Genomic DNA, 17844 nt, shown 5'->3' on the forward strand with positions numbered 1-17844 from the left:
ATCGGCTGAATAAGCTTGAGCCGGATCGGCATCCGAAAGGATGAGCTGGATCGGTGAGCCGGTGAGCAAGTGAGCCGATGAGCTGGGGAGCCGGTTAGTTGGATCCATCAGTAATCAGAAGCCTAGTAGCAGCCTAGACTACTAGGTAGTTAATGTCTCATAGTTAGTGTCAGACGCTTGTGTGAGCATTGAAGTACACCGTACTTCTGTCAATCCGTATGGACTTGTATAAAAGTGTTCACTGAACACATACGATGTACAGATTGAGTATTATTTTTTAATTAGATTTCTGTGCTCTCTCTCTCTCTCTCTCTCTCTCCCGCGTACTGTGTATATTCTAAGCTCTCCATTAAACTTGCGTTTCTGTGTTCGGTTTTCTATTGCTTCCACACACGCTATTCTTTTACATGGTATCAAAATGCGAGGGTTGAGAACCTCTGCAACCAACATAGCTTGAAAAGAAAACCAACCAAGAAGAACAGGTGAAAAAAAAACCGATGGATAGAGGCATGGCTAGCTCGCTTCCGACGGAGAAGCTCAACAGAAACAACTATGCATCTTGGTCCTACAAGATGCACCAGTACCTGCTCAGGCACGGTTACTGGAGCTATGTTGACGGAGCAAATGACATAGCACCCGAATCGACACACAGAGATTTCCCGGTGTGGGAACAGTCGGCGAGCAGAGTACTGTACTGCTTCGCGTCTTGTGTGGGCGAACAACTCCTAAGCTACATTCGGGATGCAAAAACGCCGAAAGATGCTTGGGGAAATCTGAAGAAGATTTTCGCTGCAAGCACTACAGCTAGGAAGCTTCAACTCCGACAGGAGCCAAGCAACCTACAACAACGCGACTTGTCAGTGGTAGACTACACTTCACCGAAATGCTTGGTGTTCAACATCTCGACGTGCCACACTTGAGGGGGAGAACAGGCAAAGAAACTGCCGATTGCGCCGGTGAGGGAAGAACCGATAGAGGGAGAGACAAGAAGAAGAAAGGAACCGAGTCAATAAAGGAAGTTGACACATCCGAACAAGTTGGAACAAGCGGTAGCGGCGACAGAGTCAAGAAGGACAAAGCCGACCAAAAGAAGAAGGCCAAAACCCAAATATGGTCCAATGTGGTGAAGGGCCTGGAACCGGAAGACGAATCGGGAGCGGCCGATTCGGACAAGAGTTGGAACGAATCAGAGACAGTCGATTCGGTTCAACAAACGGATTCGAAAGAACCAGATCAATTCAAGGCCAAGAGGACAAGAAGGCAGCAAAAGTCGACGCCAACACGAAGGAATCGGCGAATCGACGAGCGCCGAAGTCACAGCAACGAGGGAGCTAATTTGGGCCTGCTGAGCAGACAAGTCGACCGAGGAGGTCGAGGTGCGCAGAAACAGAAGGGTCGCGGCAAATGGGACCAGACCGGACGAGGAGCGCAAGCGAGGTGGAGTGACGCCAGAAGGAGCCGGGTGGAAAGACCGGTTGCCATGGAGACTGACACTACGATCCGACCTCAAGTTGAGCTTAAGGGGGAGTGTTGAGCGACAAGCTCAACCGGATCCGGATCGGCTGAATAAGCCTGAGCTGGATCGGTGAGCCGGATCAGGGAGCCGGTGAGTTGGGGAGCTGGTTAGCCGGATCCATCAGTAATTGGAAGCCTAGTAGCAACCTAGACTACTAGGTAGTTAATGTCTCATAGTTAGTGTCAAACGCTTGTGTGAGCATTGAAGTACACCGTACTTCTGTCAGTCTGTATGGACTTGTATAAAAATGTTCATTGAACACATACGATGTACATATTGAGTATTATTTTTTAATTAGATTTCTATGTGCTCTCTCTCTCTCTCTCTCTCTCTGTCTCTCCCGCGTATTGTGTATATTCTAAGCTCTCCATTAAACCTACGTTTCTGTGTTCGGTTTTATATTGCTTCCGCACACGCTATTCTTTTACAGAAACCATAGTTGGCGAAAAATGGGGTGACCCTAGTTGAACCATGTAGCGTATTATTAGATGTGAACTCTACCAAGGGTAGGAGGTCAACCCAATCATCTTGTTGGTAGCTAAGCGAGCATCGAAGGTATTGCTCAAGAATTTGGTTCACCCTCCGTTTGGCCATCGGTTTGAGGATGATAGGACGAAGACAAATTCATTGTTCTGCCTAATGTTTGAAGGAGCCGCCACCAAAAACGAGAGACAAATTGGGGTCCGCTATCTGAGGTGACATCATTTGGGACCCCATGAAGCCACACCACATTCTTTAAAAATAGATCGGTTGTTGTTTCTACTCAAATAGTCTTTGCACAAGGGGCAAAATGAGCCATCTTTGTAAACTGATCTACCATGACGAGCATTGTGTCATATCTGTGTTGTCACCGGGCTGGATAAGCCACTATCACAGGGTGTCCCTTTCGAACACTTCACCAAAGGGGTGGTACGGTAAGGAATGTGCAGACAATGATGCAAAACTGATCCTTCCCGGTTACTATCCGGAATGATTAACTTGATACACACGTATGATAATCACATTGAGCACAGAACGATATTAACAAGATAAACAATATGTAAAGACACATCACTTCTCTATTAATTATCCGTCATTACTTACATCGTCTCCGGATCCTTTTATAGGTATCCGGCTAGGTTACAAACCGGTGCCAATCGGCAACCGGCTACGAACCGGTTCAGATCCAAATCAGCATACTAATTCCGGGTTCGTCCGTCCGCTCTTATAATTATCATAATTTAACTAATTACAACTCCCAAAACCGGCTCCCGCTTTCATACTTTGGCCTAACCGGCCAACAATCTGTGGACAAGAGGCAAGTCAGTAATGAAATCCATGGAAATTGATGCCCAAGGCCAGTTGGGAATGGGAAGTGGTTGGAGCAACCCATATGGCCTATGGTGGACAACTTTGGATCTAGCACAAGTATCACATGTTTTGATGAATTCCTTGACGAACTTCCATGGTTGAGGCCACCAATATCCTCGTGAGATTAATTCGAATGTCTTTGTAACGCCAAAATCACCAGCCAAGGGGTCATCATGACACTTTTGGAGAACTTGAGTTCGACATCGACCATCCAGAACTATTGAGAATCGAACTCAACTTCCCATAGGAATAGGTTCACACTAGCCCATGGTCATACCAGGCTAGTTTTGTAAATAGTATAAAGGGTGCTTGCCCTAGCTTAGTTGGTATATAAACCAACTCATTGTAACTTAGTTACTGTTGGAAGTCTTATGTAATATACAGTTTAATTATCTCTGTCTCGAGCACTCTCTCTCTCTCTCTCTCTCTCTCTCTCTCTCTCTCTCTCTCTCTCTCTCTCTCTCTCTATTGCTACACACACACACACATAGTCTCTCATCTTTTGTTGCATTGCAATCACCACAGACTCCATTTCTTAACATGGTATCAAAGCGTGTGGTTGTCTGATCACACCTATTCGATTGTGTTGTGCTGCACGCCGGCGATCAACATAACCGACTAATCAACAGAAGAAGAAATCACCATGAACACTCAGATGGGAAGCGCTCTTCTTACAGAGAAGCTCGACAAAACGAACTTTGCATCTTGGGAGTACAAGATGCATCAATACCTTGTCGGACAAGGTTACTAGAGCTACATTGAAGGAGCTCACGAAACGCAACCCAACCCAACACACGTCGACTATCCCGCTTGGGAGTAGGCCGCGAGCCGTGTGTTGTATTGTCTAGCATCATGCGTTCATGATCATATGCTTGAAGATCAAGGAGCTATGTGCGCCCTTGGATCGATCAACGTCGTCATTGATGACGAACTGGTGCAGATATGCCTCGGAGGCTTAGCACCGCATTTCGGCGCGATTAGATCAGCCATCCTTGCAAGGGAGAACCCTCCCTCCTTCTTCGACCTTCAATTGATATTGTTGGTCGAAGAGAATCATGCCTGACAGAGGAGCAATGCATCAGATGGTCATTTGCTCTACTTTTAGTCGGATAATAGAAGAGATTTCGACCGTGGAAACAGAGGTCGTTTCGGACAAGGCCATAATGATCAGCGGAATCAAGGGCGTAACTCCCACCATTGGCAAGCGGACAGGAACAAGCCCAAAGAGCTTGGTGGAAGGGGGAGTCATAATGCCGGACCAAGCAATCGCCGAAACCTAGTTGAGTGCGGGTACTGCGGAAAACCCAGCCACTACGAAGAAGAAACGTGAGGCAGGCCGACAACTCACAAACTACGCAACAAATTCTGACTACGGCGATCGTGGGGGAATGTTCGTAATGAGGCATAAACCACACTCAATGACTGCACAGGCTTCAACTAGCGCCTCCGCCTCAAATAGTGCATGGTTTGTTGACTCGGGTGCGTCCAACCATATGACGTCTCATGAAGATTGGTTTCGGGAACTTCGAAAACCCGATCAGCCTGGATATGTCGAGACTGGCGATGACACGACTTATTGAATACAACATATCGGGAATGTCCCATTCGGAAATGACGGGGACCAAACTTGCCTCAAGAACGTCTTGCATGTCCCAACAATCACGAAGAACCTGATCTCAGTAGGTCAGATTGTTGAACAGGGAATGCAAGTATGATTCAACAATGACAATTGTTTTATCGAAAAAGGCGATCAAATCGTAGCCCACAGCCGTCGTGAAGGCCATATGTTCATCCTCGAGTCGAGCAAGGTAAAGTCAGCCATGTACGCAAAGGGCCAAAAAGTCGAAACTGACTTAAAATTGTGGCACAAGAGGATCGGCCACATTAATCTCCAGAAGCTTCAGAACATGCAGACGAAATGAGTCATAATCGGACTTCCGAACTTTACGGCAAAGGAGATCACGGGCGTGTGCGAAGCATGCCAATTCGGAAAGCAACACCGTCACTCATTCTCTAAGGAGCGGAATGTGAGCAAAAGGATCCTTGATGTAATACATTCAGATGTGTGGGAACAAACCCGATGAGACAGAAGAGCGAAGTGTTCGAACACTTCCAGAAGTTCAAAGCCGAAGTAGAAAAAGCTACAGGCTGTCATGTACGCTGCCTTCGATCAGACGGAGGTAAAGAATACTTTTCGGATGAGTTCACAGAGTATCTCCAAAAAGAAGGAATCCGACGAGAGTTCTCGTGCCGACATACACCTCAGTAAAACGGCGTAGCAGAGCGGACAAACAAGCACATAGTCGAAGTCGCGCGAGCTATGATGAATGAGAAGAACTTGCCGAAATCATATTGGGCAGAAGCGGCAAATACAGTCGTATACCTCATGAACAGGCGCACAACCTTAGGAGTACACGACATAACTCCACATGAGAAGTTTTTTGGGAAGAAGCCGAACTTATCGCATGTCCGCATTTTCGGCTCAATCGCTTATGTACACATTCCCAACGATATGCGGCAAAAGCTCAATCCAAGTCGGAGAAATTTATCCTCGTGGGATACTCGCTCAAACAAAAGGGGTACAAATGCTACAACCTATCTACCCGAAAAGTTTGCATCAGTTGAGACGTAGTCTTCGACGAGTCCGCATCTTGGTACGCACCAGAGAATACTTCGACTCCGCTCGACGTGGATGACACCGAAATAAGAATAGAAGTCGAGGATCAGCTCACGCAGATGTTCGAAGAAAACCCAACTACGACACGGCTGAGTGCACCGCAAGAGCCCCCAAGTGATAAAAGCACATTTCGGCCAAGTCCGAAGCTAGACAAAGGCAAGGCAAAAATGCACGAATACGAAGATCATTTCGATCTTGACAGTGAGTTCGAAGGCCTTGACATTCACACGAACGGCGTGAAGAAACCTCTAGAGTCCGCAAATGACAAGCCATGCCGATCTACGCATGAGAAGAACCCCGTAAACCGCTACGGCTATGACGAGTACTTAGCGTATCATTACGCCTTCATGATGAAGGTAGCGTCAGTACAGGAGCCAAAAACTCTTTCTGAAACCGTGAAGGATCCGCGATGGGTTAATGCGATGAATGAGGAAATGGAAGCGTTATGTAAAAACAAGACATGGGATCTCGTTCCTCATCCCCCAAACAAGAAACCGATCGGCTGTAGGTGGATTTACAAAGTGAAACATAATGCCGACGGCTCTGTAAATCGCTTCAAAGCATGGCTCGTTGCAAAAGGATATGCGCAAACACACGGTATAGACTACGAAGAGAACTTTGTCCCGGTGGCAAAGATGACCACAGTACGAACCATAATTGCACTCGCCGCAGCGAAAGCGTGGCACCTCCACCAGATGGATGTGAAAAACGCCTTCCGCCAAGGAGAGCTAGAAGAAGAAGTGTATATGATACAACCACCCGGATTCAAATCACGTAAACATCTACACGCCATATGCCGACTCAAGAAGCCACTTTATGGCCTCAAACAAGCACCGCGTTCTTGGCATTCGAAGATCACGCAATACCTTCATCAAGTCGGATTTTGGATGTCAAAATCCGGCACTTCCCTGTACATCCGAAACGAGTTGGATATCCCGATAATCATCATCTTGTATGTGGATGATTTGGTCATCAGAGGAAAGGATCTCGCCGAGATTAACAAAGTTAAATCATTTCTTTCCGGCAGATTCGAAATGAAAGACATGCACGAACTTCATTACTTCCTAGGTATTGAAGTAATTCGCACACCGGCCGAGATAATGATCTCACAACGGCACTACGTCCTCAACTTACTGTACAAATTTGGAATGACAGAATGCAACCCTGTGACTACCCCTCTTGATCGCAATATCAAGATTGATGCCAGTTCCGGCACGGCCGAGACTGAACCAACTCAGTATCGCCAACTGATCGGTAGGTTGATCTATCTCACCATTACGCAACCTGACCTAAGTTATTCGGTCGGCCTACTTAGCCAATTCATGTAGAATCCGCGTAACCTTCATCTCGATTGTGCTAAGAGGATACTACGGTATGTCAGTGCGACAATGGATCGCGGCATCTTATATAAGTCGAATACGACTGTTTGACTCGGAGGGTACACAAACACGGACTAGGTAGGATACAAAGCAGATAGACGATCCACATCCGGATTCGTCTTCTCCCTCGGCAACGGAGCGATCTCCTAGAGCAGCAAGAAACAGCTGACAGTCGCACTGTCGAGCAAAGAATCCAAATACAGGGGTGTGGCAGTCGCCGCATGTGAAGCCGTATGGCTTAAGCGCGTACTAAAGGATCTGGGCGTTCCACCCAAAGATCCAATATGCCTGTACTGCGACAACATGGCAGTATCTACTTGGCACACAACCCCGTATTTCACGCGCGGACTAAACACATCGAAGTGCACTACCACTTCATCCGCGAGTGTGTACAGGTCGAAGAAATCGATCTCCAACATATCAACACGCACCTCCAGGTTGCTGATATATTTACAAAGGCCTTAGGAATAGACAAGCTTAGGCAATTCGCATCGGATCTTGGTCTCATGCCACCTACATTGCCGAGCTTGAGGGGGAGTACGCAGAGTACGCATGATACGTAGATATGTACGCCGAACTTCAAACCGAACAGATGGAAGTTGTGTTCGAAGGGGTGTGTTGAGAGTCGAACTCAACTTCCCATAGGAATAGGTTCACACTAGCCCATCAACATACCAAGCTAGTTTTGTAAATAGTAGAAAGGGCGCTTGCCCTAGCTTAGTTGGTATATAAACCAACTCATTGTAACTTAGTTACTGTTGGAAGTCTTATGTAATATACAATTTAATTATCTCTGTCTCTAGCACTCTCTCTCTCTCTTTGTTGCTACACACACACACATAGTCTCTCATCTTCCGCTGCATTGCAATCACCACATACCCCATTTCTTAACAGGAACATATAAGAGTTGGTCTCGGTAAAGCAATCCCCCCTCGAATCTGAAGCAGTCAAGGTCTTCCTTGGTCTTGGATTTAGACAAATCAATAAGACCTTCCTAAATTGCATTGGCGAATTTGTCGGTGGGAAGTGCTTTGGCTATCTCCTCAAGCAAAGAGTCGTCATAGAGCATGCATGTGGCGAAGAGCTAGAATTGATTTGGTTTAAGCAAACATTGAGATTGTTGAGCATAGGCATCATCCCTTGGGCTCAATTCAAAATCTAACCGTCGTGAAAGAGCATCAGCCTTCATGTCTTGTGCTCCCGGCCGAAAGACAATTTCAAAGTCATAGTCGGCTAAGAAAGTTGACCAACGGGCTTGCCGCCAATTCAAAGTACGGGTTGTTGAGAAATACAAAAAAAAATTATGATCTGTTAATACCTGAACCCGATGTTGTGCCCCGGCCAAGTAAGGTCTCCACTATGTGAAAGCTGCCACTATAGTCGTGAGCCCCTTGTCGTAGATGGGATAGTTGATTTCGGGAGCTGTGAATTTTCGGGAGTAGTACGCCACCGGATGTAGGATGCCATCATCATTGGGTTGGGATAAGATGGCACCAATGGCAAAGTTAGAGGCATATGTTTCAACTTGAAAAGGCTTAGTAGGGATCAACGTGAAGGAGGACTGGAGCCCGGGTAAAAACTTCCTTGAGTAGCTCGAAGGCGTGTTGAGTAGATGGAGTCCATTGAAAAGACATCCCTTTACAAGTAAGCTCAATCAAGGGTTGGACTATGACGGAGAACCCCTTGATAAATCGTCGTAGAAATTTGCGAAACCAAGGAACGACTGGACATCCTTTACTCGTTTTGGAGTCGCCCATTCTTGAATTGTCTTGATTTTCCTTGGATCCATGGTGATGCCCTAGGGGGGGATAACATAACCAAGATATTCTATGGAATTGCAATCAAACTCACCTTTTTCTCTCTTGGCATAGAGGCCATGCTCCCTGAGTTTCGAGAGAATCAATCGAACGTGGTGACTATGCTCTTCAATGCTCGATGAGAAGACAAGAATGTCATCAAGGTAGATAACGACAAAGTGATCGAGATATTACCGAAATATGTCAGTCATCATATGTTGAAAAACAGCTGGAGCATTGGTGAGTCCAAAAGGCATTACCTTGTACTCGAAGTGTCCGTATAGCATGGGCGCTTGAGTTCCAAATCCTTGATCCCCATCGATGAGCTTTCTTCCTTCCTTCATAGCTTTCAAGACCTGTACTGCCAAATAAAAAAAAGAAACCTTCCTTTCTTACATGTGTTGTCGCTTGTCTATGGATGGGCACTTCGTTTTTGCCAAAATATACGCCATTATTTTCATATTTACCACACATCTCAATTCTTGTGTCTTTGTAGTTTGTACATCATCTTTATCCCTCTAATACTTTATAGTGAGTGTGAAACCCTTCACCCATTTATCAGAGTGATCAACTCTTGCTAATCAAGTTACATTCTAATGTTATAATTATAATTATATTAATTTCTTCAACTTTTCTTTCGATCAGAGCCCAACCTATAGCAAACCTTGGCATTTTGGCACCATCATCCCTTCGTGCAGACCACATCATGACAACATTGGTCATATCATAATACATGAATGAATTCATTCCAGTTCTCATTTTCGGTCGCTCATCTCTGGTCTAAAATTCAATAATGGCACCCTCGTATTGCATCTCATCGCATTGCTCATTCACTAGAGTCATCTCATATCGTCCTCTAGTTGCCCTTCCGTTTGAATTCAGCCACCCAATATGAATCCAATTGTCCAAGCCTTCTCATCCTAACCTTCCCAACCTCTCCAACTTTGCGCTTCTCAACATCCAACGTCATTTCGAAGTGTTACAAAGCGTAACCAATCCTATGTGATGCGCGTGATGGGTTAAGGGTAGGGTAGTTGGGAAACCGATGTGTCGTAGGATTGGGGAGAAACCCATAGGGGACGGATGTCCGAAGGCCACCGCATGCCCAAAGGAGAACCAACGGGAACAAGAAAATGGATGGAAGGTTCAGACCAACCAATGTATGTATGTATGTAAATGTATGTGTGTATGTATGTGTGTATGTATGTATGTAAATATAACTTATAAGTGTCATAATGTGTGTACATATGTCATGTATGTATGCATGTATGTATATATGTCATGTATGTTATGTATGTATGGATGTATGTTATGTTATGTATGTATGCGATGTATGTATGTATGTATGTATGTATGTATGTATGTATGTATGTGTGTTACGTCTCTCGGTAGACAGGCATTGGGCATGGTTGCCTTGGAAAGGAGGGGCAGGCGAAAGATAGCTGAAGAAACTGCGTGATTACGATTTTAGGGTTTCCTCCTCCTCCTCCTCTCTCTCTCTGCGTCTGTCTCTCTACAGTTTCTTCAAGGGCTTCCTTCTCCTTCTGATTCCTCTCGATTTTCTGGTTTCTCCAAGCTCGCAGATCCTTCTTCTGATTCTCCTCCTCCTGTTTTCTTTCACCGTTTCATTTCCATCTTCGTCTTCTTTTGATCCATTCGTTTTTACCGTTTCTTCAAGCTAAGATAAATTTCTTTCTTTCTTTCTTCTTTTTTGCCTTTCTTTTTCTTTCTTGTTCATCTTCATCTTCATCTCCTTTCCTCTTCCATCTTCACTCTTCGTCTTCATCACAGTTAATCTGCTCCTTTGCTGTTCATCTTTCTTTTGATTTCCTGTTGGTTTCTGCTGTCTAGGAGATCGCGATTCTTCTCAGTTTATTTATATCTTCATCTATAAAGAAAAGTGAGCATCTATTCTACGACAACATTTCGTAGCCATGTCTTACGACAAGAATCCGTTCGATGAAGAAGAAGATGTAAATCCATTTGCGGTAAGTTAAAGAAATCCATCCCTTTCATCTTTTCTTGATCATGAGTTCCTCTGTCAAATCATTATCACAACTCCTCCGAAATTATCTGCCAACGGTATTGCGTTTCTTAACGTAGATTTGTTTCTCTCTATAAATTTTGATTATTTTTTTTCTGATTATTTTTTCTTTCCTTTTCGTTCATTCTTTGCACTTATATTGTGAAATTACAGTACGAAAGAATAATCAGGAGCGTTTGCTTTGTTATGATCCGCACGAAATTGTTCAAATGGAAATCATTTCGTGAGTTATTATACAGATAACAATATTCTTTTTTGCAATGATTCAGAATACCACTTTTTCCTTATGGAAATCGAAACCTTCGTTGCAAGATAATGTTTTCTACTAAGTCATTGTGTGTAGATCTTATAACTGCAAGGTTCAGAAAGTTGCATTCTTTAGTGAAGACCTTGCAAATCTCATATTGATTAAGATGTCAGAAATAGTAATCTTTCATCGCCGAATCTGGAAAAACTTAATGAAAGGTTTCTCTTTCTGATCGATTTATGGAGAACAAGATTCTTACATTGAAGAAGTGTAAAATGATGGCGTCTTTCCTCATAGAATCTGGATAGGCTTACTTAAAGGTTTCTCTTTCAGAAACGTTTCCGCATGGAGCAAGTTTTTAAATCAAGTAGAGTGAAATGGATGAATCGTCCAAGGTGTCCAATCTGCAGGATTCATCATCTCACTACTCAGAGATTGATCTTCTTGCGCTGCAACAACCATGCCTGTTTTTATGTTACGATCTGAGGTTCTTTTTTGATTGCTTGTCAACATGAGACCTGCACATCAGTAAGGACTGCTATCTGTAGCTTGATGTACTATATTGAAGTTAAAAATATTGATCAGTTATTACATTCAGTCTCCTCTCTCTCTCTCTCTCTCCCTCTCTCCAGAGGCAAAGGCCAATAATTTAATCTATATATCTATCTGATTCATTGATTAGACTATAGAGATTCCGAACTCATACATTTATGAGGATAAACCTCTGGATGTTTCGTTGTTTGACTTGAATCTTTAATGTCACAGCTGCTTTTCTCCTGATCTTGTTAAAGAGTTTCCAGGAGTCGACCACATTAAACATTAGCTAGATATAGCCGCAGAGATATGCAAAGCATATTGCCTGCACACTAAGAGGAGATTGAGAAGCTAGTACCATAAAGAGACTTCAATCACTCGTTTTCATTTTCACAGCCCACCATTCTTTGGTTGCAAGGTTTTTCACCCAGCTACAGATGACAATTATGAGAGACACATTGGGGTGGTGACCACACTCATAGTTGGGATGTTACTCCAACCCCAAGTTGTCAGCTTATCCCCACATGTATTCTTAGAGTGCACATTTTGTGATAGCACCCCAAATGAGGAGTAGCTGTTGTGTAACCTCACCATATGGGTTGATTAGGTGTCAATGTGGGGAACAGTAGATGAGTAGGACAGGATGTATTTAGGAAAGAAAGAAATAGAGTAGCATGATTGACTGGTCAGGTTGACTAGAAGAAGATTCTGTGTGTAGGTTAATATGTACTTAGTTTTGAAGTATGTGGCATTTACTCAAAAATAATTACTATCTAGAAGTAGCTTGTATGCAGGGAGCTTGGTCATTTTAATAGACAAGTCAGTTGACAGAAAAGGAATATCCCCACTCTATTAACTGACGTTCAAATTGAATGTGACAATAAGACCAAATACAGAATATAAATATCCACCCTCTTAACACTTACACAGCTGCTGTGACTATCATCAGTGTCAACTAATTTTGTAGTCAACTATTCTAGATCCCTTCTAAGCTGTAATGTATGAATGCAGGAGAAGACTAACATTGTGAGCTATTCTCATATGTAATAGAAAGTTTGTGTTGACACATATGCATCTATGTGGGTGTAACTCTATATACCTATCTAGTCGACTCTCAATATTTCTAACATGGGATGCCTGGATCATATTGTTTCTTATACCATGGTGATCCTTCAATAGTCTTGTTCAGAACTACTTTAGTTCTTTCATTTAAATTTTATATTACGTTCTAATTTTATTCTCATCAAAGTTCTCTGGTTTCCCTTCTAAACGGTCAATAAGATTAAGTAAGCAAATTAGTATTTGGATGGGAGATTCACAATTAAAACACTTTTGAGGTATTAAAGGTGATATGTTTGTGAAAATTGAACTACCTTAAATTCTAAAGCTTCAGTATTATTAATGTCAGTGTTTCTACGTTGGACAATAGCATCTCCATTCATAGTGAAGTAAAGTGTTGCTGGTGGAAAAAGAACATCTCTAGTATTTGCTTTTCAAACCCTTTCAAAACTTAAGAACTTTGCGGAAATTATGAGGGGACCATTAATGAGGAATTTAAGATAACAAATGATTCTTACAAGAAATTATGAAGAAAAAATAAAAATTGGAGATTCACAAAAGCTACCCAACTAAAACTAATAATTTATCTGTTGCCAAATAGATCAATTATCCCGCAGACGTGCTAGTCAGAAACGAAAACTTCTTATTCAATTAGAACTGCCAATTTCAAACTGGAAGCTTTTCATGTGATGTTTTATTTCAAGATTCATAACAGCTCCATTTGAAGTATCTTTGGTATTTTTTTACCCATCATGCCTCCCTTTCTGCTAGCTAGTTTATGAATCTTTGTGAGCTTGTGAGCTGTTTGATGTAAGCTAAAGATATGGAAACACAAATAGTGACATGGGTTTTTAATGGAAGACCATTATCTTAATGGAAAATGCACAGTCGCAGTTCATCAATTTCTGATAGTTGTTAGAAGGAAGACCACTTAATTGAAGATTCATAGGACAACATTTGTACTATTTGTTGAGGGAAGAGGCCATAGGAGAAGCATTGTTAAACAATATTGTATAAGATGAATATCTCGATGAAAGCATCAGGGAATAAAATGTGTCACAATTTTGATAAGAATGTTGAAGACTGAGAAGTGATATCTTGCATTTCTGAACTGTTGCAGCTGATGGATTATACTTGGAAAAGTTGTCTGCTCACAAGTTCATATTATTTGCTTTAAAATTTTGATAGCACATGTACATTCTCATCTGGAATGATTTTGGTTATTTGATTCTTGTTTAATTTCATGTCTATTGTTTTGGAGAGCTCTGCCCTAGAGATTGACATCATATATCTGAATTATTAGAGTTCTGATCCTGAATGCTAATTTTGATTTTCTATTTATTAGGATCCATATGCTCGTGCCCAAGCAGCTGGACAAGACTCCAATTTCAGTGGTGGTGCATTTTTCAACCCGGTTGGTATTTCTTGGTCATTCTAGTTTGGGCTAGTGCTAAGGTGTTGACTTGCAATAGTAGTTAAAAATTAAAAGGCACAGATGATGTATGTATTTACATCTATTTATCTTATATATGCATGAACATTTTTTTTGCGTATGCATATGCTGTACCCAATTGAATAATAATTCTATTTACTGTGTCGTTCCTAAGGTTTGGTTTTGTTTTGAGAGTTCTGATCATTACAAATTGTCGTTTATATTTTATAACATTCCTTATCTCTTGTATCTACAGATTCTGGAATTCATTTAAACTGAGAAACATTTTCTAGATGCTTCATATTTGAGATAATTTGTAGCCCAAGAAGTGACAATCTTACTGACTCCTGGGAAAAGCTTTTCTGCTGAATAAGAATCTCATATATGATAAATTTTTCCTTTTTCTTTTTAAGCCTCCTAAATAAGCCAGGAATTCCATTTATTTTCTCCTGTTATAAAATATATGCTATTAAAATCAGTATTTAGCGCCTTAATCAAATGCTGTTCGTATTTATTTTTGTTAAGCTTGTTTCATGGCCTTTTCAATCTTCTATGGGTACATATGTTTCTAGAGATTATCTAAGTTTAGATGCTTCCCAAGGTACTGTCAAGTAAAGGTATTTGATTTTATTGTTCTATTAATTTAACCTTGAGACGGAATACGTTCTTCTAATCATGCAAATTATATTTCTGACCATGGAGGGGTGTGAGGCCGATGAGTATATATTATCTTTATAATAATATGTATTGTATCTAATGCAACATGCAAATTTTAGCTTTTAAGATACATATCTTGATGCAGACTGCTAGAGTTCCTCAAGTTTCAAATAGTCGTATGTCACCCCTTCCCCCTGAGCCAGCAGCATTTGATCGAGATGTTACAGTTGATATACCACTGGGCAATACAAAGGTAAACGAAAATACTTAAATCTTAAGTGTTCCAATACTTCTGGATAATACTCATATCAGGGTCTCTATCAAGCAAAGGATATAATGTTTTCCATTTGACGGTGACAGGATTTAAAGAAGCGAGAGAAGGAACTGGAAGCCAGAGAAGCTGAGCTTAAAAAGAGGGAACAGGTATCCTTTTACTGATCCAGATTCCGTCTTTAATGAGGGTTGTTATTCACATACATCGCTTCTCTCTTTTAGGAACTCAAGAGAAAAGAGGAAGCAGCTGCAAGAGGTATTTTTTTATGTATCATGTGTTTCACTAAACTAAGATGCATCTGATGCATTCCATCAAGGGCACAGAACTGTTATTGATGCATATATTTTTTTCAGCTGGAATTGTTCTGGAGGATAGGAATTGGCCACCGTTTTTCCCTCTTATCCATCATGATATTCCCAGAGAGATTCCAGCCCACTTGCAGAGAGTTCAATATTTTGCTTTTGCAAGCTGGTTAGGTATACATATGATTTCCTTGTTAATGGTTTGGGATCATATTTGATTTCAATGGTCTACAAAATTTTCTTGTTTTGACTACTATTACAGCTACTACTAGTTCTAACAATATTATTTGCAGGGATTGTGACGTGTTTGGTTTGGAATGTCCTTGCTGTGACTGGTGCATGGATAAAACTAGATGCTCATGGTAAGAAACATGTTCACGATCCTATGTTATGCTTTTGGCATCCATGTAAATTTAACCTATGTTATATTGTCGCAGATGTCAAAATCTGGTTTTTGGCTGTTATATATGCTATTTGTGGAATCCCTGGATCATTTGTACTTTGGTACAGGCCATTATATCGTGCCATGAGGTGTGTATTTATTTTAGATTTGTAGCTTTTTTTCTGTCTTTTGTAGACTGTAGTCTTGAGAATATTGATGTGGTCTATAAAAATCCTTATATGTTGGTTATATTTTAGGACGGAAAGTGCACTCAAATTCTCTTGGTTCTTTTTGTTTTATCTGGTAAGCTTGCTTGGTCTTCATATATGAAAGGAATATTGCATGCCAATGTGTACAAATAATTAATTTTGATATACTTCCATTTATGCACAGATTCATATTGGCTTTACAATATTTGCTGCTGTTGCTCCTCCAATTGTTTTCAGTCAGAAATCATTGACGTAAGAGAGCCAAAACATGCCATTTAAAATATCTTGTGTTATCAGGTTTTTAGGCCTTTTTAGTGCAACAAAACACCAAAATGCTGTAACTTTTTTGGTACAATATCCCTAACTTTTTAAGAATTACCAGAGTACTCCTCTATGGAACGAATGTGCTAACTACATGTGGTGGTATTCTGGTAGTTTTTGAGGACCTAGGCTATTCTGGTTACTTCACATTTGGCCTCTTTTATTTGTGTCAAACTTCCATTAAATCTAAATCCAGAGTTTTCCTCAGTGATGAATTTGTGGTTCTTATGTGGGGATAAGATGTGGACAAATATACTTCTGCATTATAAAATCTGGAAAATATAATTTGTGGCATAAAATTAGTAACTTGTAATAATATGAGTGGCATGCTTTTTTTTCAGAGGTATCCTACCCTTGATAGATATCATATCAAGTCAAGTTGGAATAGGAGTAAGTTCTCTCTCTCTCTTTAATATGCTTTCTTTTCTTTTCTTTCTTTAAAATACGCATATGATTTCCATTATACTGATGGGTTCTTTTCTTCTGATGTCATCAAAGATATTGTACCTCATTGGCTTTGCATTCTTTTCGTTGGAGGCTCTTTTAAGCCTCTGGGTCTTACAGGTAAGAAGAATATAAAAAGAGTTATTTGTTCTTAAATCTATTATTCAGCTTAAATTTTTAATCTGAAATCTTGAGTTGCATTGTTTGTCTGGCAGCAAGTATACATGTATTTTAGAGGCTCTGGTAAGGCAGCAGAGCTCAAGCGCGAGGCTGTGAGAGCTGCTTTGTGATAAATCCCATTCTCGTCAATGTATTCTCAACCATTGTTTTTATTTTTTTGTTGATGGTAAATCCTCCCAAAAATCCAGCATATTCTATGTAATGTTTTTTTTCTCACAATGGAAAAGAGTCTAGGGTCATGAGTAAGTAGGCAAAAAACACATCAAAAGAGAGAAACATTATGTTCTTTTCTTTTATTAACCCTAGTGTAGGCTAGAAACAAAGAACGAAAGAATGAATGTCATGGGAAATGTGTTCTGGGAATGTATACCGAAGAAGGAAGGATATTCTCCAAGTGTGAAAGAAGACAAACTGAAGACTTTCAGGATTGCAATGTGTTGTAGATATAGATAGGGTTGCCCTTGCTTCAACCTAAACCTTTTCTGTTAGGGTTACCCTTTCTTCATCCTTTTCCTTTGATGATAGTATCTATGTACAATGATTTAACACTTCTATGATATTTTCAAATTTTCCTCTTGTGGTGTATGGTCACTGGTGTATCGTTTATGGAAGGATATTCTCGAAGTGTGAAAGAAGACAAACTGACGATTTTCAGGATTGCAATGTGTTGTAGATATAGATAGTGTTACCCTTGCTTCAACCTAAACCTTTTCTGTTAGGGTTACCCTTTCTTCATCCTTTTCCTTTGATGATAGTATCTATATACAATGATTTAACTCTTCTATGATATGTTCAAATTTTCCTCTTGTGGTGTATGGTTTACCGTTTATGTAATACTTGAAGCGAAGTCCATCCTTTTTGTCTTTCCTCTCTCAATTTGTTGCTCATGCCCTTTGTTCTTTTATGTTTGGTATGAAAATGAAATAATTATCCATGTTCTTGGAAAACATGAAAATTATTCCCTTGTTTTTTTTTAAGTTGGAAATTTTTCCTCTTGTGGTGTATGGTTTATTTTCTTTGCGAACATTGCCGATTTCATCT

At 41.1% G+C, this 17844-nt stretch overlaps 1 protein-coding gene across 1 annotated transcript; it reads left to right on the top strand.

The window, feature by feature from the left end:
* Positions 1 to 10086: 10086 nt before the first annotated feature.
* On the top strand, positions 10087 to 17609 carry LOC147861652 (secretory carrier-associated membrane protein 1-like). The gene is made up of 14 exons (XM_087322937.1): positions 10087 to 10190; positions 10570 to 10706; positions 13948 to 14016; positions 14837 to 14944; positions 15052 to 15114; positions 15187 to 15220; positions 15319 to 15441; positions 15561 to 15629; positions 15705 to 15798; positions 15907 to 15952; positions 16043 to 16110; positions 16521 to 16569; positions 16678 to 16743; positions 16839 to 17609. Exons 2-14 carry the CDS (start codon positions 10653 to 10655, stop codon positions 16911 to 16913), a joined length of 918 nt encoding a protein of 305 aa, XP_087179063.1. The 5' UTR covers positions 10087 to 10190; positions 10570 to 10652; the 3' UTR covers positions 16914 to 17609.
* The last annotated feature ends 235 nt before the right edge of the window (positions 17610 to 17844 follow it).

The sequence above is a fragment of the Azolla caroliniana genome, unplaced genomic scaffold (genome assembly GCF_043228905.1).
Source record: "Azolla caroliniana isolate FFs.n. ecotype wild unplaced genomic scaffold, voAzoCaro1.0.p SCAF_7, whole genome shotgun sequence".
In the NCBI taxonomy this organism is placed as follows: domain Eukaryota; kingdom Viridiplantae; phylum Streptophyta; class Polypodiopsida; order Salviniales; family Salviniaceae; genus Azolla; species Azolla caroliniana.

What these genes read in the sequence shown, in the direction of transcription:
- LOC147861652 (XM_087322937.1), top strand. Translation starts at nt 10,653, where the DNA reads ATGTCTTACGACAAGAATCCGTTCGATGAAGAAGAAGATGTAAATCCA. An exon ending in CCATTATATCGTGCCATGAG is followed by an intron (nt 15,799 to 15,906) that starts GTGTGTATTTAT and finishes GTTATATTTTAG; the next exon opens with GACGGAAAGTGCACTCAAAT. An exon ending in TAAGCCTCTGGGTCTTACAG is followed by an intron (nt 16,744 to 16,838) that starts GTAAGAAGAATA and finishes TTTGTCTGGCAG; the next exon opens with CAAGTATACATGTATTTTAG.